Below are 20,905 nucleotides of genomic sequence, written 5' to 3' on the forward strand. Positions count from 1 at the left end.
ATAAAAATTTTAAAGGACTTCATCAATTCCCTCAAAGGCCTCCATCAATCCTATGATATTTAAATCATTTTCACTTGAAAAGCCTATTCTCTTGTCATCCTTATAGACTTTCTCTCTTTTACTGTTAACTGGACTAATTTAATTCTGCTGTACCCTTATTTCTCAATGACTTTATAAGATTTGAGTAGTTCTACCAAGTGACTTTTTCACCGTCTTCATAAAATCCTTAAAATCTTTTTTTTGTTGTCAGATTCACAATCAATCTGCCTTATGTTTTCACTGAAATGTTGGATAGTGATGGAAAAGGGCCGGAATGCAAGCTGGTATTAAATGGGGAGGGATATGTGAGTGGAGACTAATATTAAGGGAGTCTGTTAATTAGTGATTATTTTCCTGTTAGGATAATTTTTGCTTCTTTACTCAACCTTATGAGGACTCACATAAGGAATGCTGCTGGTATAATGAGAACAACCCCTGTCCTCTAACATACACATGACCCCTCAGTAACTTCAGTATCCTGCTTACATGGGGAAACAGTTTCAAATTCCTTTTTTGTTTTTTTGCGGTACACGGGCCTCTCACTGTTGTGGCCTCTCCCGTTGTGGAGCACAGGCTCTGGACACGCAGGCTCAGCGGCCATGGCTCACAGGCCCAGCCGCTCCGCGGCATGTGGGATCTTCCCGGACCGGGGCACGAACCCGTGTCCCCTGCATCGGCAGGTGGACTCTCAACCACTGCGCCACCAGGGAAGCCCTCAAATTCCTTTTAAAATATAATTACTTTCCAAGGCAAACAAATTTGGTGGCTTTTTTGTTTTGTTGCTTATTACAGACAGAGACTGAGAATAACCCACATTTTTTATCCTAAAGTACAAATTCTGGGAGAAGTGATCCCAACCCCACCACAGTTCAGATAGCAAGGGCTCTTTATTCTCTTCAGTAACTCAGTTACTGAGATGATGTACTGATAGCTGAATGAACCAGTCCTTTTGGACTGATCCTGCATATCTCATCTTTTGTCTCATCTCTTCCTTCTATTTTGTCTATATCAGGGACTGGCAAGATACAATGGGCTGGCCACCTGCTTTACTCAAGTTTTAGTGGAATAAAGCCTCACCTATTTGTTTAAAATGTATTATCTATGGCTGTTTTCACACTACAGTGGCAGAGTTCAACAGCTATCATTAGAGATCATATGACGCACAAGCCTAAAATATTTACTATGTGGCCCTTTAAGAGTTTGTTGATCCCTGGTCTATATTACGGGAAACAGACCTCTGCTTTGTCTTCTAACCCTTTTACTAATACAAATATTTTTTGATGACCTCTTATGTTAGATGCCAACTAACACCTAATAGTTCCTATGTTAGGGAACTATATTAGGAATGGTTTCTGCTGTCCAGGAGTTAAGGTCAAATCGAAGAAGTGACACTAATGTACATAATTAACTTATAGTATGTAAGATAAACCGGGAAAGTAAAAAAATTCAAGAGTGACCAGCCCCAGAAGGAGACTAAAATAATTGATTTGTGTAGAGATGGAATCCAATGGTATACTCAAGAAAGTAAAGAAGGTAAAAGGTAGCTTTGCATGAGAAGTACATAGAGTAATGATTAGTCCTTAAGGGTTATTTAACTCAAAGTTAAACTTTTAGAAATTTACGTAAAGATTTCAAATTGATCTAAATAGGAAATATGCAAGTGTATTCTTATTTTTTCTTTACCCCAAAATGGTCAAGTGGATTATCTGTTAAATAAATGAAGATAAGACTTTTACAGAGATGGTGTCATAAGAAAAAAAAAATGAGAATAACTCTATAATTTGGTGCTAGTTCAATATTTTATGCCATCAGGGCTTCCCTGGTGGCGCAGTGGTTGAGAGTCCGCCTGCCGATGCAGGGGACACGGGTTCGTGCCCCAGTCCGGGAAGATCCCACGTGCCGCGGAGCGGCTGGGCCCGTGAGCCATGGCTGCTGAGCCTGCGCGTCCGGAGCCTGTGCTTCGCAACGGGAGAGACCACAACAATGAGAGGCCCACATACCGCAAAAAAAAAAAAAAAAATATTTTATGCCATCAGAGAAGATGAAAAGGCTTTTCTGATTTGTAATTCATGAAAAGTCTATCACTTATAATAACTGTGATAAATGAAAGATGGCACTGATTTCTGATCTATATTATAAATGTAGCAGAAAAAATAAACACACTTGAATTTTCTAAGTTCGAGCACTGCTGGATACTTACATCAATATTGACAGGTTCTATGGTGTTTATATGGACATTTGGAGCGGATGAGGACCGGTCTCGTTGTCCAAACTGATTTCGATGATCTTCATCTGGTCGGAAAGGCTGTGGAATTGGAATGGATTTTGAAGGAGATGGACTGGTGAGAATTGGGGGCCTGGAAAAATCAAGTGATTGGAAGATAAGATTCAGAGCAACTTTATAGAGATAATAACATAGAAAAATGGATGATATAAAGATTTTCTTGTTTTCATATTCTCAAATAAAATCTTTAAAATAAAGCATTAAAAATCCAGCAGTAATGGCTTTTAAAAGTGTTAGTTTAAAAAACTAATACGTGCTTGCAACTAACACTGACAAAGCTGCTTGGCTCAAGCAGACACTCCAGGGAGTATCAATGATAAGAACACTGATTCTTATCCAGAAAACTCCAGAGAAATCTACAAATGGCTAAAAATTACCTGTTGTTAATCAGCTGAAGAAACTCTTGTCCTTTAAAGTTATACAAAAATGCTCTAGGTAGGCACTGACTGAATAATGTCTGCCAATTTTTCTACCTTTGCCATTTCTTGATAGTTGAAGTTACTAAAATGAAATTTTTATGGGAAGTATCAATATTAGGAAATTATAAATCTTTTAAAAACATACATGTGTTTTTCAGGACCTAAAAGATATACCTATTGCTTTATACAAGAGTTGAATTAAAATCCTGAACAATAATAGCAAAAGATCATTTCCAAATTCAAAAGATGATTCTCAGAGTATCAATCTCTCATATTTTGAAATGTTTACCATGATCAATAATCGATACAAGACACACAGGAAAATAATATATTAAGCATTAAAGTAAATATTTGTAACAACTGCTTTTTGATGAAACCACCAAAATAGGTGACAGAGTGACCTATTTTGGTACCGTGGATAAATAACAAAGTCTATGATCTCTCACTGCTCCCAAAATGAACCTGGCACTCACAGAGCACATTAAAGTTTTGAGAATAGATTGTAAACACCTGTGAGAAGTCTGTGCCCCTCAGAAGGAATACCCTAGGGAGCTAAGAAATGAGTGTCACTTGACTGACGAGGTGTGACTGTCTTAGTGAGCTCCATCAGGACCAATGAATGACTCAGTGCTAACAGCCTCTCTTCAGAGATTGGTTATTGTTGCACCCCATCTTATGCAAATGCTGTAACTAATCAGCATTATCTAGTGGTTAATAAGACAGCCAGAAAGACAATGTTGAGGGAATAAAAAGACATTTTTAAGACGGGAAAGGGTTTAGAGAGGAATGAGAAGAAAATACAGTAGAAAAGGACTAGATTAAGGTTGAAACAGCCAAAGAAGCCAAATAGTGACAAAAGGCTTCTAAATAAAATATGTTAATAGAATCTGAACAAGAATTTGTGCTTCTTTGAAGCACACTTTTAAGGGTAGGGAAAGACATTTTGACTTTATCTAAATGAATCCACTTAGAAGAGAAATAAAAATAATAAAATATTATGTACTTCAAAAAACTGCTATAAACCAATAAGAAGTATAGGTAAGGCTGATGGAACTGGCCTTTAAGAAAATTAGCACGTTCTACTGGTCCATTTTATTCTGATAATTGAGAAATATTTAGTTTGTGACAAAGCTGTCTTTATTTTTGCTTTAGACAGCCAATAAAAGCAGTTGGCAAGGGATTTGGGGAGCCAGGTAAAAAGAATGTAAAAGTGACAATATTAGCTTTTTAAAAGTTTTGGAAAGTGCACTGACTTTTTAAACACTACTTACAGGTCATTTAAAGTCTCAAAGCAGTAACATACTTTAAGTTAGAACTTAGAAGTGGAAAAAGCCTGAATTTACTACAACTGAATAGGGTAGTGTAATTAACAAAACTGATCTGGTGTAGTGATAGCAAGTCATTCTTGAAACTTACTGAATTAAAACTATGACAGCAACATGTAGTACACAATAAGTCAGAAATATGTATGTAAAGGACATTGGTCTTTAAGTAAGAAAAACAAAAACTTGGATTAAATCTAATATATTTTATTAGCAAATCTAAAGAAAATGGGTATACTAGAAGATGAAGATATGCTGCTTGTACCTCCCTTCTCCCCTTGCTCCCGTGCCCCCACCATCACCATGCTTTTATTTCCTATGCTCATTCAGATTCTAGAATTCTTTACGGTCCAGTTCAAATCCCACTTTCTTGATTAAATGTTGACTACCCTCTCTCACTATTCTCTCTTCTCCTGTAAACATGATAATATTTATCACATAGTTTAAAATAATATATCATAAATTGTAGATTATAATTATATACAATTTTTAAGTCGTCGGCCATTATCTCATATGTTAATGTTACTTTTCTAAATGGAAATCATATACTTCTATATCTGATATTAAAAATAAAGCAATGAGCACAAGGCAGGAACTCTAAACTATCTGTTGCTTTTTTTCAAGGATGGTCCTAAAACAGTCTATGTCAGCTTTAACCCTGTGTATCTGTACCAAATGTATGTAAATTAGCTGACTGGTGTGATAAGTTACCTGAAAAAAAAAAAATCCTTAATTTAACAATCCAAATGTTGGAAAGGTTTATAATTAACCAAAACTTCCAAAGAAATCAGCTCAAATAGCATGTCACTGAACAGCAGGAATCAAATCATACCCAATAGAATCGGAGGGGGGTGCAGAAGGGGATGATCCAGACGTAAGGGTCGTCTCTGCTAAGGAGGCCTCCTCCTGTGGTATTGGGTGGTGTTCAAAGAACTTGGAGACAAACAGCAAACTGTGAGGCAAAAAGAAAAACAAAACAAAAACAAACCTAACTTGTGCAAAACCCAGAAGCTTCATATACCAGAATACCTTAAAGAATTAACAAAAATGTCTGAGATCAAATTCCATTTTCAGGAAGGATTGTTAAATTCAATTAGTTGTACTTTTTGTCTAAAGGCTTATTGTAAAAAAATTATATTGTACTTTCAAAGGCAAGCTCAGAATCTAAAACTAATTGCTCTATACAGCAAATTTCTACATAGTAGAGTGGAAAAATCATGCTTTATGGTTAAGGAATTAGAAGAAAATGTATCTACTGCTAAAAATTAGGTTATATCATTATGATATACTTTAAAATACAGAGTTGAATTCCCTCTACTCAAGTAATCAAAAAAAGTAATAAGACTTTTACTAGCAGCAGTAACAACACAAAAAAAGATTAAAATAGACTCAATCTATTGAGAGAGGTAATAGGGGGAAGAGAGGGACTAGGGGGAAGAGAGGGAGGAGTAAGAGAAGGAGGGGGGAGGGAGAGATAGAGACAGACAGACAGACAGACAGGCACACTAACTTTGAGAGAGAGAGAGCACTTAATTTACAAAATTGCTGACAGAACCAGATTCCCCAATCTGCAGTCCAAAAATATAATGGTTAATTTAATTGAAACACCCAAAACCCATTGAAAAGTGATTTCTATGGGCAAGGGATCTTTATTAATTAAAAGAGAATATAAAACATAAATGAAATGTACAGCAAACCAGAATTATAATTTGAGAGAGAAGTACTGGCTATACTACATATTACTCTCTAGCCACACTTCAAAAAGTTCCCTGTAACAACTCTTCTGTGCAGAAAACTTCCACAGACTCTAAGACATACTAGTTTCACATTAAGAAAAGTTAAATGTAAAGTGGAAGACAGAAAAGAAAAACTTTTTGATTACTTACTCAAGTTGGTCATAATTAACACACATCAGTGGAACCTCTGTACTACAACGCTGGTGAAATTTATAACCACATGTTTGACAGCGGAACCCCTGGAAAAGCAGCTTTCGACAGAAGTCACAAAATGCTAAGGTGAAAAAAGTTTTCCGTACCTGCAAAGTAAAACATCGTAGAGGATTTCAAAAACTAGTAAGAATCTTTTTAGAAATCAACTTATTTACTCTTGATTAAAATAACAAATCTTGAATATGCTTACATCATGAGAACTGACTTAAACACTAAGATACTAAAATGAAAACCAGTGGATTCAAGATAACAGATGGACTACATGTATTTATCTCCCACCCACTAACCAATTAAACTCAGAAGTCAAGAAGATGGAAAATAAATAAAACACTAACTAATATCATGCTTTACTACATAAAAGTAAAAGCAGAGATGGCAGGAGAAGGAAGAAACAGGTGAAAGACAGAATAAGGGTACACTTCAATAACTCTACAAAGAAAGGAGTTAACAGATGCTTACTGGTGTTGACAGAACAAGAAACAATGGCATACTTAAAGTTACAAAGGTTATGCAATAGAGGAACCAGAAAACCCACAAAAAACAAAAATGCTTCAGAGGAGGAGAGAAAAGAGGAGGAAGGTTGTAATGTGACAAATGATCTAATTCCCTATGGAACTGGCCATAAGTAAATGTCTAAAACTGATAAAGTAAGAAATTGTAGCTTAAAGTTATTATTTAGTAATATGAAAATAATCACGAGAAAAGCCTGAAACAGAAACCATTGAAAGTTAAGAATGATTTCCTCTCAGATAGCCTCATCCTCTAGAGGATGAGCAGAAGCAAGAAGAACTACAATCCTGCAGCCTGTGGAACAAAAACCACATTCACAGAAAGACAGACAAGATGAAAAGGCAGAGGGCTATGCACCAGATGAAGGAACAAGATAAAACCCCAGAAAAACTAAATGAAGTGGAGATAGGCAACCTTTGAGAAAAAGAATTCAGAAAAATGATAGTGAAGATGACCCAGGACCTCAGAAAAAGAATGGAGGTAAAGATTGAGAAGATGTAAGAAATGTTTAACAAAGACCTAGAAGAATTAAAGAACAAACAAACAGAGATGAACAATACAATAACTGAAATGAAAAATACACTAGAAGGAATCAATAGCAGAATAACTGAGGCAGAAGAATGGATAGGTGACCTGGAAGACAGAATGGTGGAACTGACTGCTGTGGAACAGAATAAAGAAAAAAGAATGAAAAGAAATGAAGACAGCCTAAGAGACCCCTGGGACAACATTAAATGCAACAACATTCGCATTATAGGGGTCCCAGAAGGAGAAGAGAGAGAGAAAGGACCAGAGAAAATATCTGAAGAGATTACAGTTGAAAACTTCCCTAACATGGGAAAGGAAATAGCCACCCAAGTCCAGGAAGCTCAGAGAGTCCCATACAGGATAAACCCAAGGAGAAATACGCCAAGACACATAGTAATCAAATTGGCAAAAATTAAAGACAAAGAAAAATTATTGAAAGCAGCAAGGGAAAAATGACAAATAACATACAAGGGAACTCTCACAAGGTTAACAGCTGATTTCTCAGCAGAAACTCTACAAGCCAGAAGGGAGGGGCATGATATACTTAAAATGATGAAAGGGAAGAACCTACAACCAAGATTACTGTACCTGGCAAAGATCTCATTCAGATTCGATGGAGAAATCAAAAGCTTTACAGACAAGAGAAAGCTAAAAGAATTCAGCACCACCAAAGCAGCTCTACAACAAATGCTAAAGGAACTTCTCTAAGTGGGAAACACAAGAGAAGAAGAGGACGTACAAAAACAAACCCAAAACAATTAAGAAAATGGTAATAGGAACATAAATATCAATAATGACCTGAAACGTGGATTAAACGCTCCAACCAAAAGACACAGGCTCACTGAATGGATACAAAAACAAGACCCATATATGTGCTGTCTACAGGAGACCCACTTCAGAACTAGGAACACATTCAGATTGAAAGTGAGGGGATGGAAAAAGATATTCCATGCAAATGGAAATCAAAAGAAAGCTGGAGTAGCAATACTCATATCAGATAAAATAGACTTTAAAATAAAGAATGTTACAATAGACAAGGAAGGACACTACGTAATGATCAATGGACCAATCCAAGAAGAAGATATAACAATTATAAATATTTATGCACCCAACATAAGGGCACCTCAATACATAAGGCAACTGCTAACAGCTATAAAAGAGGAAATCGACAGTAACACAATAATAGTGGGGGACTTTAACACCTCACTTACACCAATGGACAGATCATCCAAAATGAAAAGTAATAAGGAAACAGAAGCTTTAAATGACACAACAGACCAGATAGATTTAATTGATATTTACAGGACAGTCCATCCAAAAACAGCAGATTACACTTTCTTCTCAAGTGCGCAAAGAAAGTTCTCCAGGATAGACCACATCTTGGGTCACAAATCAAGCCTCAGTAAATATAAGAAAATTGAAATCATACCAAGCATCTTTTCTGACCATAACGCTATGAGATTAGAAATGAATTACAGGGACAAAAACGTAAAAAACACACACATATGGAGGCTAAACAATACGTTACTAAATAACCAAGAGATCACTGAAGAAATCAAAGAGGAAATCAAAAATACCTAGAGACAAATGACAATGAAAACACGACGATCCAAAACCTATGGGATGCAGCAAAAGCAGTTCTAAGAGGGAAGTTTACAGCTATACAAGTCTACCTCAAGAAACAAGAAAAATCTCAAATAAACAATCTAACTGTACACCTAAAGGAACTAGAGAAAGAAGAACAAACAAAACCCAAAGTTAGCAGAAGGAAAGAAATCATAAAGATCAGAGCAGAAATAAATAGAAACAAAGAAAACAATAGCAAATATCAATAAAACTAAAAGCTGGTTCTTTGAGAAGATAAACAAAATTGATAAACCATTAGCCAGAATCATCAAGAAAAAGAGGGAGAGGACTCAAATCAATAAAATTAGAAATGAAAAAGGAGAAGTTACAACAGACACTGCAGAAATACGAAGCATCCTAAGAGACTACTACAAGCAACTCTATACCAATAAAATGGACAACCTGGAAGAAATGGACAAATTCTTAGAAAGGTATAACCTTCCAAGACTGAACCAGGAAGAAACAGAAAATATGAACAGACCAATCACAAGCACTGAAATTGAAACTGTGATTAAAAACCTTCCAACAAACAGAAGCCCAGGACTAGATGGCTTCACAGGTGAATTCTATCAAACATTTAGAGGAGAGCTAACACCCATCCTTCTCAAACTCTTCCAAAAAACTGCAAAGGAACACTCCCAAACTCATTCTATGAGGCCACCATCACCCTGATACCAAAACCAGACACAGATACTACAAAGAAAGAAAATTACAGACCAATATCACTGATGAACACAGATGCAAAAATCCTCAACAAAATACTAGCAAACAGAATCCAAGAACACATTAAAAGGATCATACACCATGATCAAGTGGGATTTATCCCAGGGATGTAAGGATTCTTCAATATACGCCAATCAATCAATGCGATACACCATATTAACAAATTGAAGAATAAAAACCATATGATCATCTCATTAGATGCAGAAAAAGCTTTTGACAAAATTCAACACCCATTTATGATAAAAACTCTCCAGAAAGTGGGCATAGAGGGAACCTACCTCAACATAATAAAGGCCATATATGACAAACCTACAGCAAACATCATTCTCAATGGTGAAAACTGAAAGCATTTCCTCTAAGATCAGGAACAAGACAAGGATGTCCACTCTCACCACTATTATTCAACATAGTTTTGGAAGTCCTAGCCACGGCAATCAGAGAAGAAAAAGAAATAAAAGGAATACAAGTTGGAAAAGAAGAAGTAAAACTGTCACTGTTTGCAGATGACATGATACTATACATAGAGAACCCTAAAGATGCCATCAGAAAACTAATAGAGCTATTCAATGAATTTGGTAAAGTTGCAGGATACAACATTAATGCACAGAAATCTCTGGCATTCCTATACACTAATGATGAAAAATCTGAAAGAGAAATTAAGGAAACTCTCCCATTTACCATTGCAACAAAAAGAATAAAATACCTAGGAATAAACCTACCTAGGGAGACAAAAGACCTGTATGCAGAAAACTATAAGACACTGATGAGGGCCTCCCTGGTGGCGCAGTGGTTGAGAGTCCGCCTGCCGATGCAGGGGATACGGGTTCGTGCCCCGGTCTGGGAGGATCCCATGTGCCGCGGAGCGGCTGGGCCCGTGAGCCATGGCCGCTGGGCCTGCGCATCCGGAGCCTGTGCTCCGCAACGGGAGAGGCCACAACAGTGAGAGGCCCGCATACCGAAAAAAAAAAAAAAAAAAAAAAAAAGACACTGATGAAAGAAATTAAAGATGATATCAACAGATGGAGAGGTATACCATGTTCTTGGACTGGAAGAATCAATATTGTGAAAATGACTACACTACCCAAAGCAATCTACAGATTCAGTTCAATCCCTATCAAATTACCAATGGCATTTTTTACAGAACTAGAACAAAAAATCTTAAAATTTGTATGGAGACACAAAAGACCCCGAATAGCCAAAGTGGTTTTGGGGGAAAAAAGCGGAGCTGGAGGAATCAGACTCCCTGACTTCAGACTATACTACAAAGCTACAGTAATCAAGACAATATGGTACTGGCACAAAAACAGAAATATAGATCAGTGGAACAGGATAGAAAGCCCAGAGATAAACCCACACACCTATGGGCAACTGATCTATGACAAAGGAGGCAAGGATATACAATGGAGAAAAGACAGTCTCTTCAATAAGTGGTGCTGGGAAAACTGGACAGCTACATGTAAAAGAATGAAGTCAGGGCTTCCCTGGTGGTGCAGTGGTTGAGAGTCCGCCTGCCGATGCAGGGGATGCGGGTTCGTGCCCCGGTCTGGGAAGATCCCACATGCCGCGGAGCGGCTGGGCCCGTGAGCCATGGCCGCTGAGCCTGCGCGTCCGGAGCCTGTGCTCCGCAATGGGAGAGGCCACAACAGTGAGAAGCCCGCATACCGCAAAAAAAAAAAAAAAAAAAAAAAAAAAAAAGAATGAAGTCAGAACACTCCCTAACACCATACACAAAAATAAACTCAAAATGGATTAGAGACCTAAATGTAAGACTGGACACTATAAACTCATAGAGGAAAACATAGGAAGAACACTCTTTGACATAAATCACAGCAAGTTCTTTTTTGATCCACCTCCTAGAGTAATGGAAATAAAAACAAAAATAAACAAATGGGATCTAATTAAAAGAAAAAAAAAGAAAAAAAAAAGAATGATTTCCCCTGGAGAGTGGCATTAGAGGCTAACAAGGGATAGGGCAACAGTGATTTTTTTTTTGTAAACCCCTCTGCACTATCATAAAAACAATATACATTTGATTAAAATGTAATATACTTTGATTAAAATGTAAAAAAGAATTTATAAAAGAAAAAAACTAGTTTATAATTATATGAAAATCAGATCAACCCTACCTAATCTTGCTAACTTAGGACAAGGGACAGGAAAATCACCTAAAAGAAGGTAAGAACTACTTTTAACAAATTATCAGTTTGTTAGAGGATTAGAACACCTAAATGTATCTGTGAACATTCCTCTGTGTGAAACTTAAAAGGCAACGTGTAAGAACTCCATGTCAGAAGCCAAACATGGGTCACATAAACAGAACTGTGCCAGGGAAGCTCTATCTTGATAACGAACAAAACCAGAAATTGTTTAAAACTGTTTGGTTTGTATATATAAACAGAAAACATAAAAAGGATAAACAAATAACAAAATGTTAACAATGGCTATTTGAGAGTGATGAGAGCATGGGTGACTCTATTTTGTCCTTTGTTCTTTGCTGTATATTCTCAAATCATCTCAGTTTTTCAGACAGCATTAATCACACACAATAGTGAGAAAAATACATCATGACCCAGGACACACCTGTATTCATATAATAATATTACTCTAACTATACATAATGCATATCAGAATTTTCTAATCCATTCTACTGCATGTAAATGCTTTTCATGATCCATTAAATTGATTTCAACACCCACTTTATCAAACTGTTTTCAATAAACACATATTTAACACGATAAAATGTTATTAAAAATAATACTTCATCAAGAATATGATATCTTGGCACATCATCCATTCTGGCTTTTTGAGAACATTTAGATAGTTTTAAGAGTAGCTCTTGTTTTCTTCACCTTTTTGTCTATGTATCACTTTTTAGGGGATATAAGAAAGCAACTGACTGTTTTTAGCTTTGTTCCTTTTCCATTTGTCTCTGGATATAAAAGCAATTAGAAAATCTTCTTTAATATTTATGTGGCTACTATTTACTAAAGCAAGCATCTTTTTATATTGCTAGCATAATCTCTGGAAATTAAAGCACAGAAAAATACAAAACGTATTCACAGGAATCAGTATTTTATAGTCACTTTATCCTTTTTGCTAACTACTCATACTCTCAATCGCCTAATAATCTGCAGACTTTCATGAAGCCCTAATTTCTCTTCCTTCTTTAATCTACTCAGTTGCAGTCTTTCTTCCTGTCACTGAATTATATGTGAAAACTGTGTAACTGGTTGTTTCTGTATGTAAAGGAAGGGGGAAAAAAGAGAGAAAAGGAAGGAGGGCAGGAGGGAGGAAAGCAGAAAGGAGAGAAAAACACCTGAGCAGGAGAAAAAGTGGGTATGCATTTGAGCATAAATTGAGTAAGTGACATATACCTCTATCTGTGAATATACCTTTGTCAATAAAGGTGGGTACAGGAAGGTATATCTTTTCTTTTGGGCCACAACTTATGCTTATTTTGGAATTCAAGACATGGATGGTAAACTCGTGGGGGCCATAGAACAGGTAATTTGCATGCATTAATTTGTAAGGTGTGGGGCTGTCTGAGGGAAGACATTAACTTTAGTGCCTATAGAAAATGGGAAGGTCTGGACACATGGCATCTGTTTTTAATCTTGTTTCTCTACCTTCCCTGCCCCCTGCCAGTTCCCAAGGATTCCTGGGATGTAGGTATATACTGAAGGAATCGCTTTTATAACAGACTATGAAACCAGGAGGCATAAGCAGCCTTCCTCCAGTAGTCAACAAAAGCCAGCCCAGAGAAGCAGAGAGAGGATTTCTTTCCCTTTCTAAGCAGAACACAGGCTTACTCTTGCCTCTCTATGACACTAAGAGCAATCATTCCAAAACACAAATCTAATCACACTGCTCCCCTGCCTATTATAATCATTAAATTTCCAATGATTTTAGGGAAAAGTCTAAATCTTTAACATAGCTTACAAGAACTCTCATGAGCTTACTCCACCCATATACACGCTACACTCTAGCAGCCACCTCTCCAACTTTGTATCATCCATTCTGAACTCCTTTCAAAACTCCTTTTCAAAACTGTAACATGCTTTCTTGCTGTTCCCTCTGTCTAGAGTACTCATTTTTTAAAAAATATTTATTTATTTATTTATGGCTGTTTTGGGTCTTTGTTGCTGCACATGGGCTTTCTCTAGTTGTGGTGAGCACGGGCTACTCTTCGTTGCGGCGTGCGGGCTTCTCTTGCTGCAGAGTGCGGGCTCAAGAGCGCAGGCTTAGTAGCTGTGGTGCACGGGCTTAGCTGCTCCACAGCACGTGGGATCTTCCTGGACCAGGGCTCAAACCCGTGTCCCCTGTATTGGCAGGCAGATTCTTAACCACTGCGCCACCTGGGAAGTCCCTGTCCAGAGTACTCTTCCCTTCACTCTTCATCTGCTCTTCCCTCATCCATCAGGCCACAGCTTTCATATTTCTTCCTTTGGGAAAACTTCCTGACTCCTCAAAGGCCAGGTTAGGAATCTCTACTCTGTGTATCTATAGCACTTTAAACATACACAGTAATTAAGAGTGCTTATGAAAAATTTTAATTAAATCATCTGTCTCTCTACTCTAAGGCAGGGATACTGTTTTCTTATTAATTGTTATATCCCCAGATCAGACAAAATATTGGCAAATGAAAAGATCTCAACAAATATTAACTGGCAGCTCTCCAACTGTGTTGTGAAGATTTCCATACTCTGCAACTAACCTGCAGTTTGCTTTCATTACCCTCTTGTGGCAAGGACCTTCCTGAGGCACTGCTTAAGGTTAGTAACTTAGATCTTCTTTTACCTCCTCATATCCAATTTCTAATTAAGAAGAATAAGAAAAAGTACTTTTTTTAATTCCTAAAAACTTAAATAAAAAATCTTAAGATTTATCCTCTCAAAATTCTACAGGTTTAAAAAAAAAGTCAATAGTAGTGAACTCCTTATCTCATCATTATAAAACTATCTGCTACACAGTAAATCTGAGTGGCATCAGGTTTATCTTACACTCCTCCAAAAGATACCTTATCTATTGAAGCACAAACTTGATCTCATTATTCACCGCTAATGGAGCCTCCAAAACACTAACACCCCCCAGGAAATCAAAAGAGCCCAGCTGTACTAATCAACAAGGCACAAGGGGAAACACTTGATGCCAAAAGGGTAGCAATAACTATCCATCTAGAAAAATAAACTGTGGTCCAAATTCCATATATAGAAAAGTAAGAAGTGCATTCCTGCATTACAGATCACTCTAATCTTGGCTCCTGCCTACTCTTTTAGAGGACAGGTTCTCAAGCTCTGGAACTGTACCCTCTACCTTATCTCTGAGGTAGAGAGGTTCCACTGTTCCAGGCCTCATGCTGGTGACACTTAGCTTAGGCTAGGTTCTGGCAAGTGCAAAACCAGATAAAGGGAGAAGTATTGAAGGAGAGCTTTAACCTCTATCTTTCTTCAGTCCTCAAGGAAAGCTATTCCACTTCCATTAGTCTATCTTTCAGAAACATTTACACAAGTGTGTCAAGATGTATGCAGAAAGAGTCTATTTACCATGTATATAACAGATTTCTTAAAAACTTAAATGTCTGTTAAGAGGGATGGTTAAATATACTGAATTTATATTCTTATGGACTATTCTGCAATCATTATAAAGCTAGGTGTACTGACATGGAAAGATGCCCATGATGTTTTGTTTAACTTAAAAAAAAATGAAGAATATCATACAAAACATGATTCCATTTTTTAGTTGGAAAAAATGGAAAATAATGAAGGAAAGGGAAGGGAGAAAAAAAAGAAAGGAGAAAACTTTGGGTTCACAGACACGTTTTATATATAGAAAGACTTTGGAAGACTACACAATAATCAATTAACAACTGTTTACCTCTGGTAGGGTACTTTCACGTTTTTACTTGATATACTTTCGTACCACTCAAATTTTTAAGAATTTTCTTTCAATAATGAATATCTATTACTTTTTTTTTGAATTTTTTTAAATTGAAATATAGTTGATTTACAATGTTGTGTTAGTTTCAGGTGTACAACAAAGTGAGTCAATTATATACATACATATATGTTATTACTTTTTAAATTAAAAATAAAGTATAATGATCAAAATAAAACTCTTTAAATATGTGTTGTTTTTTTAAATAACAGAACTGATTTTCAACTTAGGTAAAATATCAATGCCAAAATTATTCATCCATACTTCATATTCTCTACATAAAAATTCATTCACAAGAACTTGAAGATTTTTGACATTAAAAAATATATAAAGGTACATACAAAGTTGTGTGTTGTAAGTGGAACATTCTCCAACACTTCTACATGCAATTCCTCTCCAGTAAGCCAGGAAATATCAGTGTCCCAGCCAATTGGTTTCTTCTCTCTGAAAAGTGTAGACACAGCCTTTCTTGGTTATCATACCTAAAGATCTTCATAAACCTCATGCTGAAGATATGAAAATTGGTTATTGAGGGGCTAGTAATGGTGAGGGAGTTTTGGCTCCCTGGTCTTCCATCGTTAGAAATTTAAATGGCAATAAATTAATTTTTAAGTTTACCCCAAATAAATGTATCACTCTTGGACAAACAGCAGGGTAAAGAGATGTACTCTTTTCTTCAAGTCAGCTCCAGAAAAGACCTACAACAGCAGAAAATGGATTGTTCCTGGGGTCCAAAAAAAAAAAAAAAAAAAAAAAAAATCACAGGTACGGATTTACCTACCCATTCAAAGAAAAAGAGTACTCAAGGGACAATATGCCCCAAAAAGGAGACTTTTTTTTTTGTTTTAAAAAAACGGGACTCAAAATTGGGGTTGGGGGGCTCATGGCAAAATTTTAGATGCTTTCTGAAAAATAATTCAATATAAAATGTTAATTTTGGTAAGTCTTTTGTGAAACTATGAGTTTATATTAAAAATAAAGGACTGGGAAAGAGTCCATTATTCAAATAAGACACATAAAAAACAGTTCAAAAATTTTAAGAATCTCAAACTCTAAACAAAGTCATTTGATCAGAGAAACAAACACTATCATCACCAGGAATTATCTAATGTTAACTCCTCAAAGGGCCTACAAGATTTCCTTAGGCTAATTAACTTAGTATTAATATTTTTTTCCTGAAGTTGATTTTCAATACCCTAGGTCTGGGTAAAGATCTTACAGAAAACCCCAAAATTTCATGTCTGAGGGTTTTTTTTCCTTTTTTAAACAAAGTTTCACATCACATACAAACCATACCCATCCTGAATTCTGTAAACAGCACAGCACTCTGGGATTAGACCTCTCATCATCAGTGCTTTCTTTAGGCTGTCCCGGACTGTAACTCCACACCTTGCAGGTACCTATGGTATCATAAACATATGATATGAGGTAAAGGAAATAAATTATATATTTTTCACATTATTGAAAAAAAACAATAATTTACCTTTATAACACCTTTAAAATGTCATATGGATTACTATGTCAGAAAATTATTTCACTAACGTAATATTAATGGGAAATTATGACTCAAGTATCTATTATTACTCACCAACTTAAAGCAAAATTTTTAGTTTTTTATTAAAATTACAAAATATCTTAAACATATAAAAGAACAGAAAATACTACAGATCCTTATGTGCTCACCACTGAGAAATAGTAGATGTCAACATTTAAAGCAAAATCAATTTTGATCCAACATTGTTCAAAGCTGAAAACTCTAATCCTTCAATCATAATGATGGTCCCTAAGAGATGTCTTACTGATCCTAAACATAGCAGAAGAAAATACCTGTCTTAATGTGTACAGTTGATATTTGCTGTTTAGTTGTTTCGCACTGCTATTCCTCTGGGAACCCACCCTTCCCTAAAAACCACAGGGTTCTGGAGAGGCCATCAATCACAAGGCTCACTACTTTTCTGGCTACACATGATATAAGCTGGCTGATCAGTTTCCCACATCCTTAATCCAGGGCTAGATATATGACCCAAACAGTACCAGAATTCTTTCCTTAACTGACAGATGGACACTGGTTGAGAGAAGTTTCTGTTTCTACTGTAGTTAAATCTAAAAGGACAGAAATCTGGAGTCCCTAACGGCCATCTTCCCTAGTACACTGAGGAAACCTGGCTACAGAATGAAGCTAACCTAAGGAGAAGTAGAGATGACATTAGGAGAGGGGAGAAAAGAGGCACTGACAATAGAGATAAGAATCTTTCTGTATATTTGAAGTTAGCTCTATCCTGGCCTTTTCTGCCAGTGACCCATCTCCCCAGATATTAATCCGAATAACTTTAAACTGAAAAAGGACTGACAAACACAGTGTAGACTAAAGTGAAGCAATGGGAGTTCAGGTTGGTCAGTCTTTATGGGGGGAGGGGAGTGCAGACAGAGGAAATGTTAGTTAATAACAAAATTAAAGGTTTCATTCTTTTAAATCACTAAAGTACTTACAAAACCAAAAGGTTCCAAAGAAATTGGGAAACTTATGCTAGAGGGGGAAAATGGAGTGAAAATGAATATAAGACAGCTGAATCCAAACAGTATATTAAAGGGGAACAATCAAGAAAGCCAAATTAGGACCTAAGATTAGAAAACACAGGAGGCAGATTTTAGCTCAATATAACCGTTAAAACTATCCAGCAAGGGAAAAGTTTACCATGAGGGAGTAGGTTCATCATTGGAAATATTCAAGAGACTGGATTGGTACAGTTGATCCTCTTTATTCATAGACTCTGCATTTGCAAATTTGTCTGTTTGCTAAAATTTATTTGTAACCCCAAAATCAATACTTGCAGTGCTTTTGCAGACATGCGCAGAGGACTGAAAAATTTGAGTTGCTCAAGGCATACTTTCCCAGCTGAGGTTAATCAAGGTGACACTGCCTTCTTTTTCTAGCTCTCATACTGCAGACAAGTGCCAGGTGACTTTTAAGCTAATGGACCCCAGTCGGCTGTGAAGAAATAAACAATCTAGGGGTCAATATACAGAGGCCATCTTTGGCTCATTTATAACAGTAATTCTGCATTTCTCCTAGGAGCAGTGGTTCAGTATTCACTAATTCAGTGTTTGCAGGGAATGTATAGAACATAACTACTGCAAATCGTGAGAAATGGCCATACCTTCCAGAAATAATGAACAGAAGGGAAAGCTTACTTTTTCCCTCTGCAACTCATATTCTGCCTACTCTAAAGCAAAAACTTCTTGATTGGCAACCCAATCTTTAGTTTTAAACCCCATCCAATCTATCCTATCCCCATGTTATCAGTGAAATCTTTCTAAAGAAGGCATTCTTAACATGTGTGCGTGTCAAATACTTCTGAGAACCTGATGAAAGCCTTAGATACTCTCTCTGGAACATAAAATTTCAAGCCCATTATGGACTGCTGAGGAGTCCACTGAACTCAGATTTAGAATCCCATTCTAAGATATAACCTTATATTTCATTAGTCTTCTCAAAATTTTCCAGTTATTTATAGGACAAAATTCAAATTCCTTAATATGGCATACGAGGTCATCAATGGGCTGGGGCTATCAACCTTTCAGTTCCTTTGGTAATTCCCCTCATGCACTCCTGTAATGCCATCTTCTAATATAGCTATGCTCCCTTATGCTTCTCTGAACAGGTTGATTCCAAGGTGTATATATGTTTCATCAGTAGGCAAAAATTTGGTTTTCCACTCTTATCACCAAGGGAAAGTCACCTATCAGTCCTTCATTCACTTCTGTAGGCTCATTTTTGTTCCTTCATGATACCTGTTCAACAGACTGACAGACCAACAGAATAAAACAGAAAGACCAAAGCAGACTCCAACACATAAAGAAAATCAAAATAAAGGCAGCATCTGAAATAGGATAAAGATGAACTTTTAAATAACTGATGTTGGAACTACTAGAACCAATCTAGGAAAAAAAGGTTCACCCATACTACATACTGTATACTAGGGTAAATTCCAAATGGATCAAATATTTAAATGTTGAAGGAAGGAGGGGACAAACCATAAAAGAACTGGAAGAAACACATGGCAAGCTCCTTTATAACCTCAAGTGAAGAAGGCTGATAAATCTATGATGCAAAGTCTGGAAGCCATAAAAGAAAAATGTTAAATTCACCTACACATAACTAAGAACTTTTTAGATGGCAAAACACACACAACATACTACAGTTAGCCCTCCATATCGTGGGTGCCACATCCATGGATTCAACCAACTGAGGATCAAAAATATTCAGAAAAAAATTCCAGCAAGTTCCAAAAAAGCAAAACTTAAATTTGCCTACTATAAGTAATCTAGAGATGATTTAAAGTATACAGGAGGATGTGCATAGGTATATGCAAATACTATGCCATTTTATGTAAGGGACTTGAGCATCCAAGGATTTTGGTATCCTCAGGGGGTCCTGGAAACAATCCCCTGCAGATACTGAGGGATGACTATACAAGCAAAGTCAAAAGACAAATGCAAACTGGGAAAAAAATATTTGCAACTTATATAAGAGGCATATAATCTTCATGATATATAAAGAGCTCCTGAAAAATTGAGATCAGGATCAACGGGCAAAGGACATGAAAGACAGTTCAGGAAAACAGAAATATAAACGGCCTTCAAACTTATGAAAAGGTGTTCAACCTCAGAGAAAAGCAAACTCAAACTTGCCAAAATATCTTTCATTTATCACATGGGCAAAAATACAAAAGTCTGACAACACACTCTGTTGACGAGGCTACGGTAAATAGGCATCTCATACACTGTTGACAGCAGTGCAAGACTAAGCAAAACCTGTGAAGCAAAATTTGAAAGTTTCTTATCAAAATTACAAATGTAAATTTCTCTTTGATCAAGGAAGCCTACTTTTGGTATACCACAATTTAACTAGTAAACTATAGTACATCTATACAATGGAATCTATAGCTATAAAAAAGGATATTTAAGCATGCTATATGTGGAAATGGAAATTTTCCAAGATAGCCTATATAAACATTAAAAGCAAAATACAGAATGATATATACAGTATGATACCTTGTGTGTATGAAGAGGAGTGGAGAAATAAGAATATATCTTTCTATTTTCTTCTTGCTACATGAAGAAACCCAGAAAACACACACACCCACACACCTACCCAAATAAAAATAGTTACCTAAAAGGTACAGGGGAAACTGGATGTAAAGAAGTAGAGGTGGAAACAAGATCCCCTGATGTAAATACCACATGAAAGAATTACCGGAACAACTCCTACAGAACACCCACTGAACGCTGGCCTAAGACCACAGACCTCCCAAAGGGCAAGAAACTCCCTACGTACCTAGGTAGGGCAAAAGAAAAAAGGAAAAACAGAGACAAAAGAATAGGAACGGGACCTGCACCAGTGGGAGGGAGCAGTGAAGGAGGAAAGGTTTCCACACACTAGGAAGCCCCTTCGTGGGCGGAGACTGCGGGTGGCCGAGGGGGGAAGCTTCGGGGCCGCGGAGGAGCGCAGCAACAGGGGTGCGGAGGGCAAAGTGGAGATTCCCACACAGAGGATCGGTGCCAACTGGC

General features: G+C 36.8%; 1 protein-coding gene across 4 annotated transcripts in view; it reads right to left on the reverse strand.

Moving 5' to 3' along the window:
* Positions 1-20,905, reverse strand: part of BRAF (B-Raf proto-oncogene, serine/threonine kinase) — a 159,388-nt gene that overhangs the window by 56,894 nt on the left and 81,589 nt on the right. For all 4 annotated transcript variants that reach the window (XM_082632467.1, XM_082632466.1, XM_082632469.1 and 1 more), the window contains exons 4-8: positions 16,631-16,734; positions 15,676-15,778; positions 5,951-6,099; positions 4,897-5,016; positions 2,240-2,396 (exon numbers count right to left, since the gene is read on the reverse strand). In XM_082632467.1, the coding sequence (XP_082488593.1) occupies positions 2,240-2,396; positions 4,897-5,016; positions 5,951-6,099; positions 15,676-15,778; positions 16,631-16,734 (633 nt within the window). The remainder of the gene's footprint in view (positions 1-2,239; positions 2,397-4,896; positions 5,017-5,950; positions 6,100-15,675; positions 15,779-16,630; positions 16,735-20,905) is intronic.

Source organism: Mesoplodon mirus, assembly GCF_964341445.2.
Source record: "Mesoplodon mirus genome assembly, chromosome: 9".
Classification (NCBI taxonomy): domain Eukaryota; kingdom Metazoa; phylum Chordata; class Mammalia; order Artiodactyla; family Ziphiidae; genus Mesoplodon; species Mesoplodon mirus.